Genomic DNA, 20,584 nt, shown 5'->3' on the forward strand with positions numbered 1-20,584 from the left:
TGCCATTTTTTCTGTTTAACATAGATTAGATTCTCTTACAAAAAGTTTTCATCTTCATTATTCTTCATCGAGTTTTTTTTTTAGATTTTAATAGTTTGTATTAAAATTCCATTGTATGTTCTATGTTCTATTTGCGATGTGTTTCATTTGTATATATCAAGTTGCTGTTGCATCGGTGAACTATGCTGATTCTCAGTTGTTGTTGTTGTTGTTTCTTCTTATTTACTTAGATTAAATTCATTGATTTTCTTACAAAATCTATCTTTTTCTTTCATTTAGATGTGTGTGTATTTTTGTTACGGTTTTCTGTTTTCAAAAAAATGGATGAACCCACTCCGTTGCAAATTGCTTGATTCTTGACAGTGAATGCGACAAAAATCTAATTGTATTTGAAAATGATTTATGTGTAGCTTTTCCTTTACTCTCTCTCTCTCTCTATCGCTCTCTGTTTCTCATTCATAATTTCTTCATGTATTTTGCTCGTATTCAAATGGTTTTTTTTAGATTGAATTATGTTCAACGATCGCTCTAAATTTTTTAAACCTTATCAAAATACATTTTGTGTTCTGTTGCTGTTCTTGTTTCTTTGTTTGTTTGTTTAGAAATGATGATGATGCTGTTACGGTTAGTATTCATTTGTAATTTTTTTTCCTCTCTTGTTTTGTTATTGTTGCGGCTGCACTTGAGTAAAGACTAAATTTAACTTAAATCTAATTCGTCTTGCATTGATTCGGGTTGTTCGTGAGGACCGAGGATTCCAGGCACCGCCATCTGTTGTAGCCTCTTTGTGTTTTGTGCATTCTTCAATTCCTCCTCACGTTCAGCCAGATACAAATCGGAATCATCGTCGCCGGTTATTTCCTGCAAATGGAGGAAAACACGGTTATTTGAAAAAGAGAATTAAATTACGATTCATTTTGGAAATGACGAGGGAGAAGGTGGAAGTAGAGAGCGAATAAAATGAAGGAGAATACGAGGAAAGAGGTGAATAACTTCTAAAAATGAAGTTAGCAACAGATGTACAACTAATTCACAACATAAATGGTTGCAAGTAGGTGCAAGCAACCGAATTGAAGTTATTATAACTGTTGCTCTAGTGTAGTTAACTGTCACTCTGGAAAACCACTTATTTGTAACAGAATTGGTTTCAATTGATCGAATTACAACCGAAATATAACATATCTTCGTTACAAATAAGCTGAAGGTGGAGCCCAATGCTACTCGAGCAGGCAAAAGAAATAAAAAAAAACTATACAAATTTGGCTAAAAACACACGGCAAAAAATGTATCAACTTACTCGAATTTGAATGAGGAAATCTCGTAGATGTTCTTTGAAGGCGGACACTTCTTGATCCAAATTGAAGAGACCAGTAACAAACACTTTGATTTGGTTATCGGTCAAGTGGCTAAATGCGGATTTCAGCAGCGATGCAACATACTCTTGGATGTAGATGGTATTGTCTGGAATTGGGCCAAGATTTACGGTGATTTTGCCCGTTTCGACCAATGTAAACATGTACGCCAAGATTTGTGCATGCAATTGCAATCCAGCTGTATGCGATGTGTCTGTAGCTACCGAGAATATTTGTGTCAGAATATCCGTAAAATATGTCTGGTAGAAGCCTTGTGCTGCTGACGGTGAACTTTGTTCAATGTTTGTGAGCATCTGAAAGCGAGGCGCAAAAAAGAGAAAAAAAAAGAAAAATCAAAATGTCAAATCGTAAACATATCGATTAAATAAAGTTCATGTTGGATACGTACGACATAGAGAATCTGCAATCCCATATCGGCCACGTTGCGCAGTGTGTGCTTGAAGGCCCACACAATCGAATCGAATACCAATTTGAATTGTGCTGGTGGTATGTTTAAAAATGCATCGAAACAGTGTGCATTCACTTGCTGCAGGAGTTCGTAGAATGCGACTCGATGCTGTGGATAGTCTTCGAAATTTTTCTTGATCATATCGAGCGTGCATTCGAACACGGCATCGAAAATTTGTGGTATTTCCGATGTGATGCTGACCTTCAATTTGCCAACGATGGCTGCCATTGTGCTCAGTACTTTAGCCTCACGTGCTTCGGGCACTTTGCATCGTTGATAATCGAGTAGAACGGCATCGAGCAGTGGCGGTATGAAACTGTCAATGACCACACTGTTGTCGCTCGATCGGACCACCCATTCGGAAATCAATGTGAGCGTCTCCTTTTTCACCACGTGCATCGCCTTGATCAGCGGCTGATTGTTTACACCGATGCCATTGACCGTAATCGCCTGGATAATGTTCTCCGACATGATTTTGTACACATTCAACATGTCCAAGTAGATGCGGCCCAACTGCAATACAAACGAATGACCGAGCGCTTTACAAGCCCGTACATTCGTTCGCAAAATGCTGCCCAATTGCTTGACGGCTGCCATATTCTTCAAATAGTCCACATTCTTTGATGCTTGCGATATGATTTCATCCCACACCTGATTCGGCAACGCCATATACTTTTCGATCAATGCATCCTTGGCGGCTTGATCCACTTGCGCTGATATCATACAACCGACGGCTTCATAAAATGTGTGCACCTGAAAGTGGGAAAATGCATCAAGTTCGAATTGCACGAATAGAATCAAAGAAAACCATTGTTGGTTCATCGCATTTTGGTTTAGTCTGGCTTACCTGTTGTGGCTGCAAATCGCAAATGATTGAGCTCATGGACGCCAGAATTTCATCGATGAATGTGCAGGCTTCATTGGGTTGAATGGTTACGAAATGTCGTCGACATTTTTGGGCAATTTTGATGAATGTATCGCACGCCATGTCCTGTACACCGTCGTGTGTCTCGTGCATAAATTCGAACAATTTATTGACAACGGTCTTCAAGAATTTCCAATGCGCGCGCAAAAATCGCGGATATTGACCGACCACATACATAATATTCGATGCGACGATCGCTTTATTATCTTTGCCCTTCTTTTGTTCGCACAATCCCAGCAGATCCTTGATCACCGTGACCAGGAAACGTTTTTCGTCCTCCTCTAAAAATGCACCGGAAATGGAACCGATGGCCCAGCACAGTGTGTTGAGATTCTTCCACGAGAACTCCGTGCCGTTCACTTGATTGTTGAGCTTTTCGGTCATAATGTGTTCGGTGTCAGCATAGTCCAAATGCGTCAAATAGACGAGCGTTTCGCGCATATTTTTGTACAAATTGATGGCATTCGTATCTTTCATGAATTCGCGCACCACTTCACCGTTTTCATTTTCGACGACCAACACTTCTTCGGGCTTCGCCATGCGAGAGATCATAATATATCGAACTTTCGATAAGATATCGGCGTAGAATTGTCGTCGGCTGTTTGTGGCACCGCCCCATAGCGACATACCACCGCTCGGCGCCAGTGCAACGGAATCTTGGTATAAGTCACTAGCCAAGCTATTCCAATATTCCAGGCAAATTTTGAATATTTCCACGTCTTCCACTTCGGAAATCATAACCAAATACATGAGTGCCTTTTTCAATGCGTCCGCCGTTTCGGGGCCCTCCACCAATGCACCATGCTCTTTCAAAAATGTGCTCAGAAACACGGCCAAATTCTGAATGAAATTTTGCTCTGCATCCGAACCGGTGGCATACACTTGGTTCATATTCGTGCCCGGATGGATCATTTGCTCGAATTGTGACATCGTTTTCTTGAACATATCTGTGAATATGTTGTTATAGTTCGGCACGGTGAGACCAGCAATTTCGGATAAGCACAGCAGCGACACATTCCGGAACATTGGCACATTCAGAAATTTGAATATCAATGTTTCGACGAGTGTTGTCTCAAAAATGTAGCCCAATGGGATCCAGTTCAAAAATCTCAACAATGTTTCCAGTGTGACGGCAATAAGCGGCGCATTCATCGATCCTTCCAGCACAAATGAGCACAGCTGAAAGATTTGTGAGAACTCGGAGCACATTGTGTCTTTGAGATGTTTGGCCTTCGTCTGTGTGATTTGGCCCGAACTGAAATCGAACACCTCTTCGCTCAACAGCTTAAGAATAACCATATTATTTTGACATAAACTTTCGTTTGTCTTCGACGCACCAACGATGTCACTGATGAATGATTCCCAATTTTTCGGCCATTCACGCTTCAAAATCTCCACCAAAATCATGTTCAACTTGTTCAAGTAGACTTTGTTCTCTTCCATCACCGCTGAATCGGATGATGTTTTAATGATTAAGCCTACGACATACTTTTTTATACCTTCGCATTGATTGCGCGGCAAAATCTTCCAGCGCGTTTTGATCACTTCTTCCAGAATTTGCAGTGCATAGTATTTGGTTTGTTGATTTGATGAATATTCTAAGATACTATCTACACGCGTCCATGCGTCGGGGTGCTCTTTGAGTGTTGTTAAAACGTCTTGTGCCAAACGCAGCTGCTCACCTTGGCTCACATACACCGAACCAACAATATTATCGAGCAAACCGATGTCCAATTTTTGACTGAAGTCAAGCAATTTGCTCGCTTCCTCCATATTCACTTGAGCTGTCATCATAAACGAATTAGCACGTTGTTGCCTATTGTTGCTGCCGCACAAAATGTTACTACTTCCTTCGGATTTATTCCCCTACTACTCCCGGACTCTTTGCGGAATAATTGAAATTGGATTGGGTTAACGTTGCGTATTTTTTTTTCTCCTTCGTTTTTTCTTTTGCTTATTGTCTATCGAATGGTTATGTTGGATGGTTATGTTTTTAAAAAGGCGCGCACCAGACGCTAGAAGAAATTGTTGTTTTCGCCTGCACGCACGTGTGTGTTCGAGATGTTGCACGAAATGATGAAATGTTACGATAACCGATGATTGCTTATGCTTACGACAAAAAAAAATATTACTACAAACTAGATTCACTCTTTCACACACAACAAAAATTTTTGTCCAACCAATAAAAATTTTCGAATGGTTATCAAAGCAAATCAAAAATATTTATTGATGTACGCAAAATTCCTGTTCACTCACAAAAATTCATAAATCTGAAATGAAAGAATGAGAAGAGAAAAAAAAGAAAGAGAGAGAAAGAAAAAAAAAGGAATTAATGCCATGGTATTGATGAAAAGTTGACGTTTTTCATGTGTGAAAAGGAAGCAACAAAAATCGTATGGTATATTTGTATATGAAATGTGGAAAAAAGCGCTCTATTGTTCATTTTAACTGTTAACACAAACACATTCAGCAGTTGGCAGCATCAGCAAAATAACGGAGTTTGATTGGAAAATACCAAAATTTTGTTGTTGTTGTTGTTGTGGGGTTGACGACGATGCGAAAATAAAAAAAATCTACAATTTGATTGTGATTTGATTCGGCGAGTGGGAAAAATGGGGTAAATTGAAAAATTGCACAATTCAATTAGTGAATTGAGCACATTTTTTGACGGATGAGAAACGAAGATATATCGTTCGACACTGTCGAACCTAACCTTTCCAGACGCAAATCCACTTAGACAACACTGACGGAGACGTCGTTTTTTTTTTGTTTCTTCTTCTTCTTCGGTATGTCATAGGACGCAAAAAATGTCGAACATCATTTCGAATGAAAATTTACGAAATTCCACACTGTTCGTTCCGCGATGCGTCAATAATAATTACGAGATTTGTGCAATCCCATGAAAATACTCAAACTGCGCTGTCTTTTTTTTTCAATCGTCGTTGTTTATTACCGTTAAAGTAAATTGAGTTGAAAATGAATAATTTTGTATGAATTTTTTGTGTGTGTCTAAAATATTGTCTTCACAATCTCTCACACGCTTTTATGACGACCCGCGTACAAATGGAGCGAAATAGCAGCGAATGTGTGTATAGTGTGTGCATTTAAAGTACGTTGTGTACGCAAGAAGAACACACAGAACAGCAGCTGAAGCAGTAGTAGAAAAAAAGAAGAAGTAGCAGCAGCACCAGCAACAGCAGAAAAAAATATATGCGAGTGATGAGAGAAAAACTACGTATTTTTTCTATTGCCCATTTTTACTGCGAAACGCGCACGATTTACACCAAATTCACTGTCAGCGCTTACCAATCAATTTTAAGTTACGTTTGCAATGAAATTTTATGAAAATTATGCGATAATTTGAATGGAAAAATCAAAAATAACAATTTCTTTTTCGACTCACTTCTTCTCAAAAGCATTCACACACACAACTGTAGGAAACACACTGAAGTTGGCCGCACAACTATCGTCCATCTTCAGCCGTTTCAATCGTTTCGCTTTTCGTGCTGTTTCACATGCATTTCAATGAGATTTGACAATGTTCGTTTAGTTGGCGGCAGAATTTCAGAGATGGCGTCGTTTGCTCCCGCTTTTTTTCTTGAGCGGATTTTTCTTTTCGTTGTGTGTTTTTTTCTCTCATTTGAATTGAAGTCAACGGTCAACGTTCAATCATAACAGATCACATTATGAATGAATGTTCAAGAAATGAAAGAAAGAAGGAAAACAATCAACATGTTTATTATCTTCATGAATGAAACACGCATTCGGACTCCAGTAGATTATGTATCAATATTTATTTTCAGTATATATCTATGTGAATTGAATTAACCTTAATCACTATTGTTCCCATTAGAAAATAATTTGCCATACATTTAAAATAAGAAATCTATCATCCGCTATAATATATTGTAACAATTGCTGTTTTTAATTTACCCTGCGACTCACTTCTTATACGATACAAAATCTTCTTGTCCAGGCCAGAATGACCACCAGTTCTGACAATTATACTTTGACATCTTTCTCTCTAGTTTTTGTTTTTCTCTATAAATATTAAAGCAGTCGGTTATCGGTTAAGTAATATGCTGATATGTAAATCTTCTTGATTATGTTCTTTAACATAATTGGCTTATTTGGTCAATGAATGGCCGCCAATGAAAGTGAAAGTGAACTTTGACGACCATCAATGATAATTTTGTGCTTTTTTTTCTTCTTCGTTTTTCCGAGCATTCAACAAGTGAATGCAAATTAATGAGAAATATTCAACCAAAACAAGCCCATCTATGAATAATTATGTATAAAAAGAAACACGAGCTCTTGACCGAAAACGAAACGAAAAAAAAACTTAGGTACACTGATCCACCAAATCGATGCGCTCGATCTATCGCTTATCAATTAATGAACAAACAAAAAATAAATAAATACTTAACACAACAATTTAAGTAGAAATGGCAATTGTGCGAATTTATTTTGGCTAAATTATTTACGATCTTTCTTGTATCGATTGTTTTCTTTTGTAGCTACTCTTTTTACAAGCGATGTCATATTACACCATAAACTAGATTTTGTGTTCTACAACTAGCCCCGTCACAAATATTTCATGCCATGAATTTTGATTTTTGCGACTTAAACTTCTTCTTATTCTCTCTCTCTCTCTCTTTTTTCACGTTAAAAAACAACTATTAATTGGCTTTAGTGTGCGCTGTTTGATTTGTATATATTCTTTTTGTACAAGGGTTTTGAGCTTATCTAGGTGTATTTATGTAGGGAAAAAAAAGAAAGAAACGATAGAGAGAGAAAAAAACGAATAGGAAATTGAAACTATCAAGACAGACTATCTTCTAAGACAGAACTTATCGACGAATAGAAAAGTGTGACATAAATTCGAAAACACACACACGCAGTACTCGGTTTACACATAGAACTGTTCAATGGTATCTTCATATTTTTTCGATACAACATTACGCTTCACTTTGAGTGTGGGCCCCAATTCGCCCGTCGGTATGGAGAAGTCCGCTGGCAAAATTGTAAACTTTTGGATTTTTTGCGCATTCGATGTTGCATGCTTATTGGCACGAGCAATGCCTTCATTTATTGCAGCGAATACCTGGAATGAAATGAAAGATTTAGATTTAGAATTGGACAGTCAAATGGAAATCGAAGTAAGGAGTTTGAATGTTCAAAAATATTGATAGAATCTTGTGTTATTTGAAATGGAAACGAGTGATGTTCGATTTGGAACCAGACGTGTGCAAGGGGGGGTATTCCGGTTTTACCCCCCTCTAGGATTCCAAAATGTGGACCCCCCCCCCAGCGATTTGGAAAATTTGACACTAGATATAATCGATTTTCAAAAGTGAGGACCTTTTTTTTTTTAGGTCTTCACTTGTTTTTTGACACCCATTGACAAAATTTTAGATCCCCATTGTGGAATTTTGACTGTTTTACACTAGATAGAATGGATTTTAAAAAGTGAGGACCTTTTTTTTTTTTTTTAGTCCTCACTTTTTTCGGAGACTGGTTTTACACTAGATAGAATCGATTTCCAGACCCCCCTGGCAAAATCATTTTGCCCCCCCCCTAGAATTTTTGACCTTGCACACGTCTGTTTGGAACGGAATAATTACCTTTGGACAGGGTCCAGCTTCAATGACTTCACTCAATTTTTTATATTCAACACCTAATGTTTTGAACCATGAAATTGTGTCTGGAGCCAATTCATCCTTTGGTGCTCCACTTTCCAGATCCATTTCAGTCTGTGGAGCAAAAGAAATTTCGTAATTTTAGAATATCTTTACTTTTTCCATAGACAAACATATTGATAGAATTTATTTTGATGATTCAATGTTTCGATTCAAGAGAAAAACCAGAAAAAAATGACATTTTTATACAAAAGCTGAAGGAAAGAAAAGAAGTGAACCAAGAAAAAAGTCTCACCTTAAGAGTCACAAGCATCGTGAGAAATTTGCGTTTGTCACCAACGAGGAATGCATTGCTAAGAGCTGGCAATTCTTTTCTCACCAAATTTTCGACATGAACCGGTGGGATATTTTCGCCACCGGCTGTGATGATCAGCTCCTTGATTCGACCCGTAATGTACATAAAACCATTTTGATCGATGCATCCCAAATCACCCGAATGTAGCCAGCCGTCTTCGTCAAGTGCCTCTGTTGTTTTATCCGGTTCGTTGATGTAGCCCATAAAAACGTGTCGTCCGCGCATGCAAACTTCGCCATGACCATTTTCATCTTTGTTTGCAATCAATGTATCGACACCAGGCAATGGTTTTCCGATCGTTGTTAAATTGAAGTAATCGGACGTGGACACACAGTGAGCGCCTCCCGATTCTGACATACCGAACGCTGAACGCAAAAAAGAGAAAATAAGCAAAAGATAGGAAGTGAACTAAGAAAAAAATCTCACCTTCAAACAGTGGCAAGTCCAAGCTCATGAAATATTGCTTAATTTCTGGGGACATTGGTGCGGCAGCCGTGATCAATAGTTTGCATTGACTCAATCCCAGTGCACCTTTTACTTTTGACAAAATGAAATTTTTGGCAATTTTGTATTGAAGCGATTGACAATCTTTGCCTTCGATCGCTTCTTGCCAATGCTGTAATGTAACACCCTTGGCCCATGTGCTGATCAATTTTTTGATGCCGGTAATTTGTGCACCAATCGCAGTCATTTTCTCATAAATCTTTTCGTAAACACGTGGCACACCGACAAAACGCGTTGGATTTGCTTCTTGAAGCGTTTTCACGAGAGAACCTTTCAGAGCATCTTTGTCGGCAAAATAAACGGTTGCCGCATAGTTTATCGCAATGAAAATATCAATCATCTGTGCTGCAATGTGGCTAAGCGGAAGATATGATATCAAATTCTCGCCACCGATCACCATATTTGTCAAACAATGAGCCACCGCATTCGAGCCCCATGTCACGTTGTCGTGACTTAACATCACACCTTTTGGATTTCCAACAGTTCCAGACTGAAAGCAAGGAGGAAAATTGATTATTCAGAGTAATTTTAATCGGGTGGTTAACGATTTTGTTGCGGTTAATCTTGAAAAATGACATTCTATCGATTTTCAACCTGCGATAAAATTGATTCTTACCGTGTACACCAAAACACAGCAATCATTTGAGTAAATATTTTCCATACGCTTTTCCAACTCTTCTTCGACATCGCTCAAGTCCAATTCTTGGATCTCTGACCACTGTAAATATGAATGAAATGATTACATTTTTCTGTATGAGTAATCCGTTGACTTTTTTTTCAGCTTCCGAGAATCTTTTCAGTGATTCAGAAGTTGACGAAAATAAACACGAAAACATGTCATCACTCACCCGATAGTAACCGTCTTCTCGTTTGACGTAGGGCTCATATGGTCCGTACAATTGGACGGCTGCTTTGAGATTTGGCAGACGATGTTTAATTTCTTTAATTTTGTCCATTTGCTTGGTGTCATCCACGATGACAATGTTTGCATTCGAGCTTTCAAGCACATGATAAACAGCTTCTGGGGAATTTGTTGTGTATACGCCAGCCGCTAGTCCACTATAAAGCCAATAAAACGATAAAACAATCATAAAATATCTTCAATTGCTGTTGTTCTAGAGCTCAAAAGAGATTTAATCAATTTCATACCCAGCATGAATAGCACCTAATTCCGAGTAGAACCATTCGGGTGAGTTAAATGCCAGGATGGCGACGGTGTTTTTTGGTTCTAAGCCTAATTTGATGAATACTTTGGCGGTCTTCAGAACATTTTCCCGATATTGACTGTACGTAACGGTTTCCCAAACATTATCGGCATTTTTGTGTTTCAGCGCTGGCACATCTGGATGATTCTTGGCCGTACGGTACAACACATAAGGTAATGTGACCGGTTCTAATGCGGCAACACCTTCGCTCCCAATACGAAGCTTAACCGCTTCTTCACGTTTTGTTGTGCAATAATCCGATGCTGGTCGCACTTTAGCGGAAATCTCCTTCGCCATTTCTTTATTTTAAAAATTCACGATGATTTAACGCTGTCGAATTTGAAGAAGAAGAGAAGAAAACAAACAAGATTATGAATTTGAAAATAAAAACAAAATCGTACCTACAAATAATGTTAGAAAGACAAATTAACTTTCGAACTTTGAGAGAGAGAGAGAGAGAGAGAGAGAGAGAGAGAGAGAGAGAGAGAGAGAGAGAGAAAGTGAAGGTCAAACTAATGACTGCGAAATGTGCGCGATCAGATTGTTGTTGCGTAGCCGTGTGTATTATCAGTGCAAAGCGTAGCAGGGAAAAATACGCAAAATGACTTGAAATATAAAAAAAATACATTGCCAATGAGTTTGAGAACATGTTACACTCAGGTTCAAGTTGAATGTATGACAGGTTTTATGATTTGGATTTTTTTGTTCTCTCTTCTCTGCTGTGAATCTGTGCCCTTTCCGCTTGTTTTTCGTTTTTTTTTTCTCTGTGACCTTAGAGCTTGCTTTGGACAATCCACACTGCACTATCTTTAACAATTTCCAGACGATACAGTCTTTTTTGCGAATGCATTGAAACCAAGCCAAAATTCAACTACCGAAATTATTATCTTTTGAATCTTCTGTTTGCAATGAACCTTATCAAATCTAATCGCTTTTGTTGAATAACCGACCGCATTGACATCGCAGCAAGTACATTGAAACCGGACGAAAAAAAAAACATAATCACATGCATCAGCCGATTTTTTTTTGGCAAATCTTCCAGTGAGGCCATCTGCTAAACCGGCGAACGAAAATATTACTTATTCGCTCGCGCGTGCTATAATCATACCTCGTTTGCAATGTCAATGTTTACCACCTCATAACATTTTTGCATTTCAAATTGTAATCGATTTGATTTGCGTTTGTTTTATGTAATTATACTGCTGATATACTTAGTATAATTTTGTAATCGGAAATGATTAGCTGTTGTGTTGTTATTGTATTTTTTAGTTCGTGTTGTTCATTCATTTTGTTTTTCATCACTAAATCGTTAATATTTGTGATTCATAATGCATTGACAATCAATTGATGGTGGGCACGTGTGCGCGCCAATGGCTAATCAAGAAATTAATCAATCAATCAGTCGAGCATTCAATTTTCGAGTCTTTGAAGAAATTGTGAGAATGTCGTCATTATGACGCATTTCTCCGCGTATTTTTTATGAAATGATTCGAATAATCATTGGGCACAATATATAAATATCTACTAATTATGTGTTTCTTCCTCTTGATCAAGTCGAATAAACGACTGTGTTCGATTTCTTCGATAACTTCAGCGCTTGATATTGTTGCTCAGCAGTTGAACCACATTCTTTTGCTTTTAATTTCAGTTGGCATAGGAACAATTTAATATTTTCAATAGGCTAACGGTTCAGATTAACTAATAGTCACTCGGCTTTAAATTCACATGCACTTTCGATCTTTTCCAATTGATTTTTGCTTTTTTTTTCAATTCAAAATTATTCCATAAGCGATGAAATACAGTTAATAGCCCACCGTTGTATGCGCTATGCGGTCACTCACTTTTATTTTGCTTCAGTTAATTAAATGCTTGGGATATTTTTTTGTAAATGCTTACTTAAAATGCAAATAGTCTTAATTGTAATTGCTGATTCGGTTGATTTTTGATTAGTTTTTGGTTGCGTCGAATGGTTGCGAATGGAAGTGAGGGGAAGAAATTGGAAGAAGAAGACGAAGGAAAAAAAACACAAAATTCCGCGTTTACGATGAAGTGTACTTGGAAAATGCGACCGGTCGCTACGACAGTTTTAACTGATCTGATTTGGTAATTAATACGTATTTACACGCTCAAGCCGCGCTACTTTTAATGAACAACTCAAACACACTCATTTAATTGCACGCACACACAAACATACTCAAAAAGAAGAAAAGGACAACAACAACAAAAAAAACAACACGAAGACGATTGGCTGGCGCTTTTCTTGCTTAGAATTTATCACTAGTACACAATCTCACCGATTTACGTGCCCAGGTCACACATTCAATGCATGTATTCTAACAGTCACAGCAACAGTCAAACGTTGACAGAAATACGGTTGGCTTTTACGAGTGTAAACTGAAATGGGTATAGAATGTTGAAAGTCGATTTTGAACTTTTTGAACGTTGAGCAACAAACACGCCACACATCTTTCAGAATAAAAACGACAACGAAGAAGGGTAATTTGATCTCTAATCAAGACGAAAGAAAGTGACTTGAATGAAAGTGACGTTGTAATAAATTGCAGCTAAGTCATGAATGCATTCGTTGCGTTTTGACTGTGCGACATAGTTCGATAGTAAATCATTGAAAGCGTGATAAATCGATGAAAGTACACGACTATTCGGTCAGAAAAAAAGAATGATAACGAGAAAAAATGACTGAAAAAAAACAGACGCGCAGATATCCGCCTTTTTTCGTAGCGTGACAAATATTCAAAGATTACAACTATTTTCGAAATTTTTCCTACAACATTTGTTTTATAGTCTTACTTGTTTATTGGTTATAGTTTTTGTGAGATATCACAGTGGCATCCGAAATCACCGCCATACATGATTGATGTCGGACGTTATAAAACAGTCATTTTTACATGAATATAGCTGACTCTGTGACTTTTCGGGGAAAAAACATGGTTTTTATCTATTCCCCATACTCATGTATACTCGTGATCGCTGCCCGAGTCGTTACTATGGGCCATTCCGACATTATCACTATATCAAAACATTGAATATACATGAAGTAATAGGCAAGTGCACTTGAGTTGATGGCAAATCGATTAGATCGATTGTTCATTCTACATACGCTATTCAAGTCCGATGTAGTGAAAAGCAAGCAAATAAATAGATAGTGCGCCAAATGCCACCTCGCATTATCGTTTGAACCACATACACATGTTGAGATTAAAAATGAACATGGATTGCGTAACACAGCGGAATATTTTTGGATTTGATTCGATGTATTTTTTCTTACAAAAATCATTCGTTGACAGTCTTTCGATCATAATTCAACGTATTTTGATTCGAATGAACGGTGTGAATTTTCATATGGGAGTATCTTTTTCTTTCAAGTGTGTCCTCTTGAAATTGCTTATGACTTGTTTTGTTCCCAATAAAATTGTCAAAAGTCAATGGTTGGAAAATTGATTTCATAAAATTTTCTCCTAACATTTTCAGTCTTATTTCCCAGAATGCGATTGAGAAAATTAGCGATGTGTCGCGCATTTAAGAGTTTGGATATTGAACTTTGAACGAACTTGATTTCACTGCTCGCCGTTTTGTTTACAAACCACTTAAAATCAAACAGAAATACACCGCCCGCGGCACAGAAAGAAAATTTATGTGTATATTATGTCGAGAAAAAAGAATAACGCGAACGAGAGGATAACATTCAAAGTACAATATCCGAGTTGTGACGAAATGTGCAACACAAAATTCTGAATGGATTCACCGAGAATGTATGTGAAAATGGTGGAAAATGACAAAGACACATGCAAATCAAGGCATATTTTAACCGGTAGTTCTACCGGATTCCGGTAGTTTCAAATCCTAATCCAATAGTTCTCAACGAAAAATGCGGTAGTTGAAAATTTACATATAATTGAAAACCTTTTCTGTACATTTTGCTTCTAACGATGCTAAAAACTTATTTTAAGCCGATATTATTTAGAAGCAATATTATATCGGTTCTATGCATTTTGACGAGCATTATTTTAGATAACGGAGACCGCAAAGATAAATAAAGAGTGCTGCATCTGCTGGAAAGAAATCAAAGCGATTTATTAAAAAAATTATGAAATGGAGATTTTTTCCGAAAAGAGTTACGGTACTGCTACCGAACACTTTGCAATGCTCAACGAGCAGAATACGAAAAAATAATGCGATATTGAAAGTAGCAAATCATTCGGTGTCAATTTTATTGCGATGCACGCGACATTGATAGTTTAATCGTGAGCTGAGAATAAAATTCGCATTATTACAGTTAATTTGTTTTTTAAAACCGTAACATGAATTGTCGCTTCAATAGAAACGTCAAACGTTACATGAAATTTGCGAAAATAATAAGAGATAACGAATTGTTATCTCCAACAAAGTTATAGAATTAGTTAGGCTCCGAAGCTTTGTTGAACACACTAATTCATTATCTCTTATCATTTTCGCAGGAAAAACGTATTTAAAATTCACATTTTTCATGTTACGATCATGAGCTTTTTAAATGTATATGCCCATATAGGCCGAAGTAAATTTAAAAAAAAATGTGTACCCTGCCTATAGTTTGCCGCATTTTCATCTTTTTATATTTTTCCGGTAGTTCCTCGGAATTCCTTAAAATATGCCCTGATGCAAACAACAATTTATATATAATATAAACATTTGGTGGTGTTTTTTTTTTCTCGTCACATCAAACAACAAAAATTCAGCAATAATTTTTTTTTCTCGAAAATTTGTGTCGTATCCATTTGAATGAGCGCCGCTCATGTGTGCGAATACTAATGCGATTAATATTGTCGGTGGTCAAATTGCTTTTGTCAAACTATTTTTCTTTTTCGTTGTATATTTTGACGCTTTCGACGATTTGGCCCGATGCGAATATGCGAACCAGCGCCAAGAATAGAAAGAAATGTACGGAAATGGTAAACAGTGGGAACGCCGATGAAGATATTGACCTAATCAAAAACCACACGCACACACAAACATGCTCTCAAGTATGAGAAAGTATGTTATGGTTATTGAAATCGATTGACGCATGAACAAGTTTGCGTATTTCAAGCGCAGAATTGTTTTCCATTTTGGTCGATAACCTGTGAGAAATTCGCTCGGCGATCGTTCGAAGGTGATTCTAAAAATCTCAATGAGAAAAAAAACGGAATTTAGCGAGTAAGATCGTAGGATAGCCGATTGTACTCTGTGTTGCTTGTGTTCTCAAATTTTCGTCATTTGACAAACTGTGAAACGCCTCTCACAAAGAGATATATCTATAAACGAGTTCTTTTGTACCGGCAAATCTCTTCTTTTCTCTTTTTAGTCACACACGAAAATAAATAGCTAGGAAAAAAACACACAGTGTACGATGAACGAAAGTCGCAAAGAAACGAATCGTTGATTCTGAAAGGAAGGCTGCGGTTGTGCGTGGCAAGACGAGCCCATATGCAACGCATCGCAGTCGCCTCATTTTTCTTTCTCTTCTCTTCATTCGAATAGATACAAATTGCCAGATATACACAACAACATTAGACTATACTGTATAGTCAAAGTCGACCGTTGAACAGAACGTCTTTGAAGAAGTTTTGCTGCTGCTGCTGCTGCTGCTGTTATTGTTGTTGGTATTGTTGTTTCATTTTTGATTTTAGCACAACAAAAATAGGGTCAGATTTTGTTCAAATTATTTTTAGATACATATTCTTTTCAAACGAAATGAAGAAAGAGAGAGAAAAAAAAGTTGGCTTTCGAGTCATGGATCCATGCATCAGTTTCTAATTTATTTGTGCGCTTCGCAATGATGACGATTGGCTGCATGCTTGCAACGCTTCTTGCCAATATTAATGATCGAAAACAATTAGTGCGTACAATGTTGTTGAAATGAAGTTGAAATATCGACATATGAACGAACGAATCGAAAACAGAATTCAGGCAGGTTTTGTAGAGGGAAAAAAATCGGAAGATTACTTAGCGTATTGCATTTAATTCCATGTTAGAATAAAGTGAAAAGCAGAAAAAATGAAAAATAAACAAACATTGCCATTAAATGATATGCAATTTAGTGTCGTTTTTCGTCTTTGAAGTTTTGAATTTTTCATTTACTCAAACCATTTTTTTTCTGTATTTATCGTATGACAACCAATGACTTGCTTGAATCGAACACAAGTATAGAATACTGAGTATCTGTTTTTTTTTCGTTCTGTCTGTCGTTGCAGTGAAACGCGAACGTGTTTTTGTACTTTGATTTCGAAAAGTACCGTTTGACATTGAAAACCGCGTGCCGCAGAAAAATGTTACCTTTGATCGGTTTTGATTTCTTATCGATGCAATTATTTCTGCAATTCATTTTTTTGTGTATGTTTTGCGTTTGATTTTGCATGTATGTGAAATATCGTCACGTTGTGGCACAGATATTCAGAGAGTAACGAAACTAAAACAATTGCAGTTCAAGCGACTGGTTGCTGATTACCGTAAATTAAAAGTGACACATAATTGAAATCTGGAACGTGCACACTCAACAAGATGTAATTCTTTCGAAGAAACACACTCACACACATACACATTCAAACGGATATTTCAAAAATTCAACACATTCAAGCGCTTTTTGTACACGAAAAAGACGAAGAAGAAAAAAGTATTGAATTGGAATTGAAAATTACCGTTCGTTTTCGGCTCAAACACAAACTCTTGACCACTTAATCCACCGCAAATTCTTTCGTGATAACACAATTTTTATGACTTATTCTCTTTTTTTTCCTCCACTCTCCAAAAAAAATTTCTATCAGAAGAGAACCGATTTTATTTATCAGAAGCAAAAAAAACGAGCACACACTTGTTATTCGTCAAAGCACCGTCGAGCAACTGTCGATTGTTTCGTAAAAATATGTTTGTGTTTCACGAAATGAAAACCGCATGAATACAACAACACACGACCGAGTGAGAGTCATATCGCTGAAGCTAAAAAAAAATCAAGCAATATGCGAATAGTAAGCCGTACGCTGAAGTTTGTGTGTACGCAAAAAACTGATATCTGAGTATATTGTATGAGAGAGTGTTCATACGTCTCTCTTTCTTTCAATAAATACTTGCATTTTGCGTTTGACGATTCACGCCGAGCCTTATGAAAGCAACACACAATAAATAATTTCACATATATTCAATTGAAATAAGTTGTTGTTGTTTTTTCTCTCTTTTTTCTTCATTTTGCGCTCCACTTTTAGCCAGTCTGATGTTTACACTAGCCCCGGTTGCCTGTGTGCCTCTATCGCCTGTGTGTATGATTGTGTGTTGTCGTTGTTCTGTCGTTGTTCTGTCTTTGTCTAAAACACCACGTGTCGATAATACTGTTTTAACCTCTGTATCGCGCGACGTACCGAAATCACGCCACTAGGCGCGATGACGAATACGAATATGAGGCAAGCGAGAAATACGGAGACGGAGACACAGCGCGCAAAACATGTAAATATTGTTGTTGGACGACGATTTGGATTAAAAAAAAAGTGCGATGTGTGCGCGCACTGCATACAAAATACTCTGAAGCACACTGGACTCAAATGTTCACAAATGCATTTTTGAAATGACCACATTTTATGCTTCAATGCACACTTCGTCTTTTCTTCTCCCTCAGTTGATAAACGGCGAAAAAAGGCATATTGTTTTAAACTTGAACTTGGTGCAATTGTAAACTGGAAATTCGCTGTCTTTTTTTGGAGGTGATTTTTTTCTGTCCAAGTTAGGCCAAGCCAGACCAATTAACTACTAAAATAAACAAGGTAATGTATCTTTTTCAGAGGGGAAAAACACACTTACGAATAATTAAAACCCTCAACACGGGAAGAGATGATGTGACAATCTTCGCACAAAATTTCAACAAGCGCAACTGTTGTTGTTGTGTTAAAAGTTGTCCGTAAAATTAATTCAAACGGATTTAAAAATAAACATTCTTTTTGATATAATAAATAATTTGGTTTTTTTTTTCAATTGACGACTTAAACTAAAAACAAAATATAGAACTAGAAAACAATTATTGAACTTTGGATGTGAAACAATTTTGACTTAACGGATTGAACGATTGTTTCAGTAAAACACCTGTGCGTAAACTAAACGAAGAAATTTTTCGAATAGCTGTATCGAGCATTATTCGCCAAGCAACAGACACAAACACAAACACATCAAGTTGGCCCAAGTGTCGAAATAACACCATACGCGCGTGAATGAGACAACAAAAACAACATCGTCATCACGTCACCGATACCAATACTATTGCGAATCAAAAACTAATCGTACAGCCGATGCAGTGCAGCGTGTTGCTGGCGTGAGCTGCTGCTGCTGTTGCTGTTGTTGTTCGTTTCTTTCTCGTTTTGTTTCAATTCTTCGAGTTGCGTGTTACGCGGGTGTGTGTATGTGCTGATTCAATTAAAATTCTTGACTGAAGTATTCAGTGAATACTATTCAGTAGGCTCATGATTTCCGCGAAAACAGTAAAAATACACACACTGCCGATGTTCACATATCACTTGCAAACTGAACCAGATTTCAGTCTCTCTCATGCATTCGATCGCTGAATTTAGTTCTTTTTTACACTCCTGACCGAGGCGAACAAGTGATCATGCGGTGTACACAAGTGGAACGTGCGTCAGAAGCATGAATGAAGAGCCTAATGTGTGGTTTTTCGTTCAAATGCGATCATTATTCGAAAGCCATTGCCCCAGTTATCGTACCGCTTGCTTCAAATTATCTTAGCAACTTCAATTCCATAGCGAATTTTTACATGGTTTTATTACGGTTTTTGCATCATTCATAAAACACACGCAAATGTGTCTATTGTTATGAAATCGCAAGGCAACTGAATGCACCACGAAGTCGCGGTCGAACTCGTCGTCGGTTGTCGCCCCCGCCGCTGTCGTCGTTCGTAGTGTGTGCGATGCAATTGTAATAATTTTCATTCATTATCCAAAGCCCATTATTATTGTTATCGACATATCAGCATGCCTCACACAGCGTAATTGCATGATAAGTCATAGTGTCGACTGTCGAACGTTCGTTTGCACATAAGCATGTTCAAACCATATTCAGTGTTTTTTGTTAAATCGAGAGTCTGGCGATAGCATGAAATTGAGGAAATCGCATCTAGTGCAGTCGCCTCTTTAAATTTGTCAGTGGAACGACTGCGTTTGACGCAACCCACACAAACACATACACACACCGATCGATTCATGCAAAGACATACGGAATGCACCAAGTGGCTCGCGGCAATTTACAAATAAATTCAAACATCGTTCATTCGAATGCAAATATTTCGAATTCTTTTGAATAAAATAAACGAAACTCGCACCAAAATCGATAGTTCATTAAAGAAATGCACAACGATTTGTGGTTTCGATATATACTTGACTGGTCATTTATTATTAATGTCGATAATACTTGGATACGCACTCGTAATTTCCAATCGCTGATAATATTGATTTTGATAGGCAAATTACCTATAATACACTCAACGGACTAACATTCGTACTGTAGAAAAATAGCCGCTTGTTTCCCATAGGTCAATGACGACAATGTTAAAAACCAATGGAAGTTTTTTCCTCTTCTTTTCGACGTTCGACGTTAAACAGTTGAATACAATACGCTTAATTGCGTGGGCAAAGCGAAGTAGCTCCCGTCGTGGTTTCAATTTTAATTACCGATCGTACGATTTTTTCTTCTGTTTTGCATTTCATTCGCAGCAATGAATCGCATGACTGTAAATGAGTCAATTCACGCAAAAGCAGAGGCGCGTCATTCAACCCAAAAATATGAAAAAATAAAACAAACAAACAAAACAAAAACAGGAAAAATTTCTTCAACCAGTTGTGTAAATGAATTGATTCTGGTGAATTTTCGTGCACAAGAAGAGCGAGAGAGAGAGAGAGACGGAGAGAAACACGCTCAATGATAACGAAAGTATTCGTCGTACGTTCTACTACGTCATCGTCAGTCGATTTATCACAATCACAGCATTACGCAATTGTTTACATTCGGTCAGGTGAAACAGACCTCTTTCCATAAACAATGACGTAAAGGTCAACCGCAATTATAGCTATCGGACGAAAATACAACAGCCGCGTCAGAAAAAAATAGTTTT

General features: G+C 37.4%; 2 protein-coding genes across 13 annotated transcripts; both read right to left on the reverse strand.

The window, feature by feature from the left end:
* Positions 1–263: 263 nt before the first annotated feature.
* Positions 264–6,251, reverse strand: LOC129565026 (exportin-1). Of its 6 annotated transcripts, none has more exons than XM_055439358.1 (5): positions 6,150–6,251; positions 2,669–5,016; positions 1,762–2,574; positions 1,298–1,666; positions 264–861 (listed from the first exon to the last, which is right to left on the reverse strand). In XM_055439358.1, the coding sequence occupies exons 2-5, from the start codon at positions 4,538–4,540 to the stop codon at positions 700–702; spliced, it is 3,216 nt and encodes a 1,071-aa protein (XP_055295333.1). In that variant the 5' UTR covers positions 4,541–5,016; positions 6,150–6,251; the 3' UTR covers positions 264–699. The 6 variants fall into 6 exon arrangements, with proteins under 6 accessions (XP_055295333.1, XP_055295335.1, XP_055295337.1 ...); XM_055439360.1 differs by having other exon boundaries at positions 6,053–6,199; XM_055439362.1 differs by having other exon boundaries at positions 5,786–6,181.
* A 265-nt stretch (positions 6,252–6,516) lies between these two features.
* Positions 6,517–19,272, reverse strand: LOC129565031 (very long-chain-fatty-acid--CoA ligase bubblegum). Of its 7 annotated transcripts, XM_055439371.1 has the most exons (9): positions 17,551–18,624; positions 17,121–17,418; positions 10,394–10,779; positions 10,093–10,303; positions 9,861–9,962; positions 9,167–9,734; positions 8,681–9,105; positions 8,371–8,499; positions 6,517–7,850 (listed from the first exon to the last, which is right to left on the reverse strand). In XM_055439371.1, the coding sequence occupies exons 3-9, from the start codon at positions 10,744–10,746 to the stop codon at positions 7,656–7,658; spliced, it is 1,983 nt and encodes a 660-aa protein (XP_055295346.1). In that variant the 5' UTR covers positions 10,747–10,779; positions 17,121–17,418; positions 17,551–18,624; the 3' UTR covers positions 6,517–7,655. The 7 variants fall into 7 exon arrangements, with proteins under 7 accessions (XP_055295346.1, XP_055295351.1, XP_055295349.1 ...); XM_055439376.1 differs by lacking the exon at positions 17,121–17,418 and having other exon boundaries at positions 18,271–19,272; XM_055439374.1 differs by lacking the exon at positions 17,121–17,418 and having other exon boundaries at positions 17,551–18,618.
* Between the last annotated feature and the right edge of the window lie 1,312 nt (positions 19,273–20,584).

The sequence above is a fragment of the Sitodiplosis mosellana genome, unplaced genomic scaffold, assembly GCF_009176505.1.
Source record: "Sitodiplosis mosellana isolate CC-2019 unplaced genomic scaffold, AAFC_SMos_1.0 Smas_scaffold_2, whole genome shotgun sequence".
In the NCBI taxonomy this organism is placed as follows: Eukaryota; Metazoa; Arthropoda; class Insecta; order Diptera; family Cecidomyiidae; genus Sitodiplosis; species Sitodiplosis mosellana.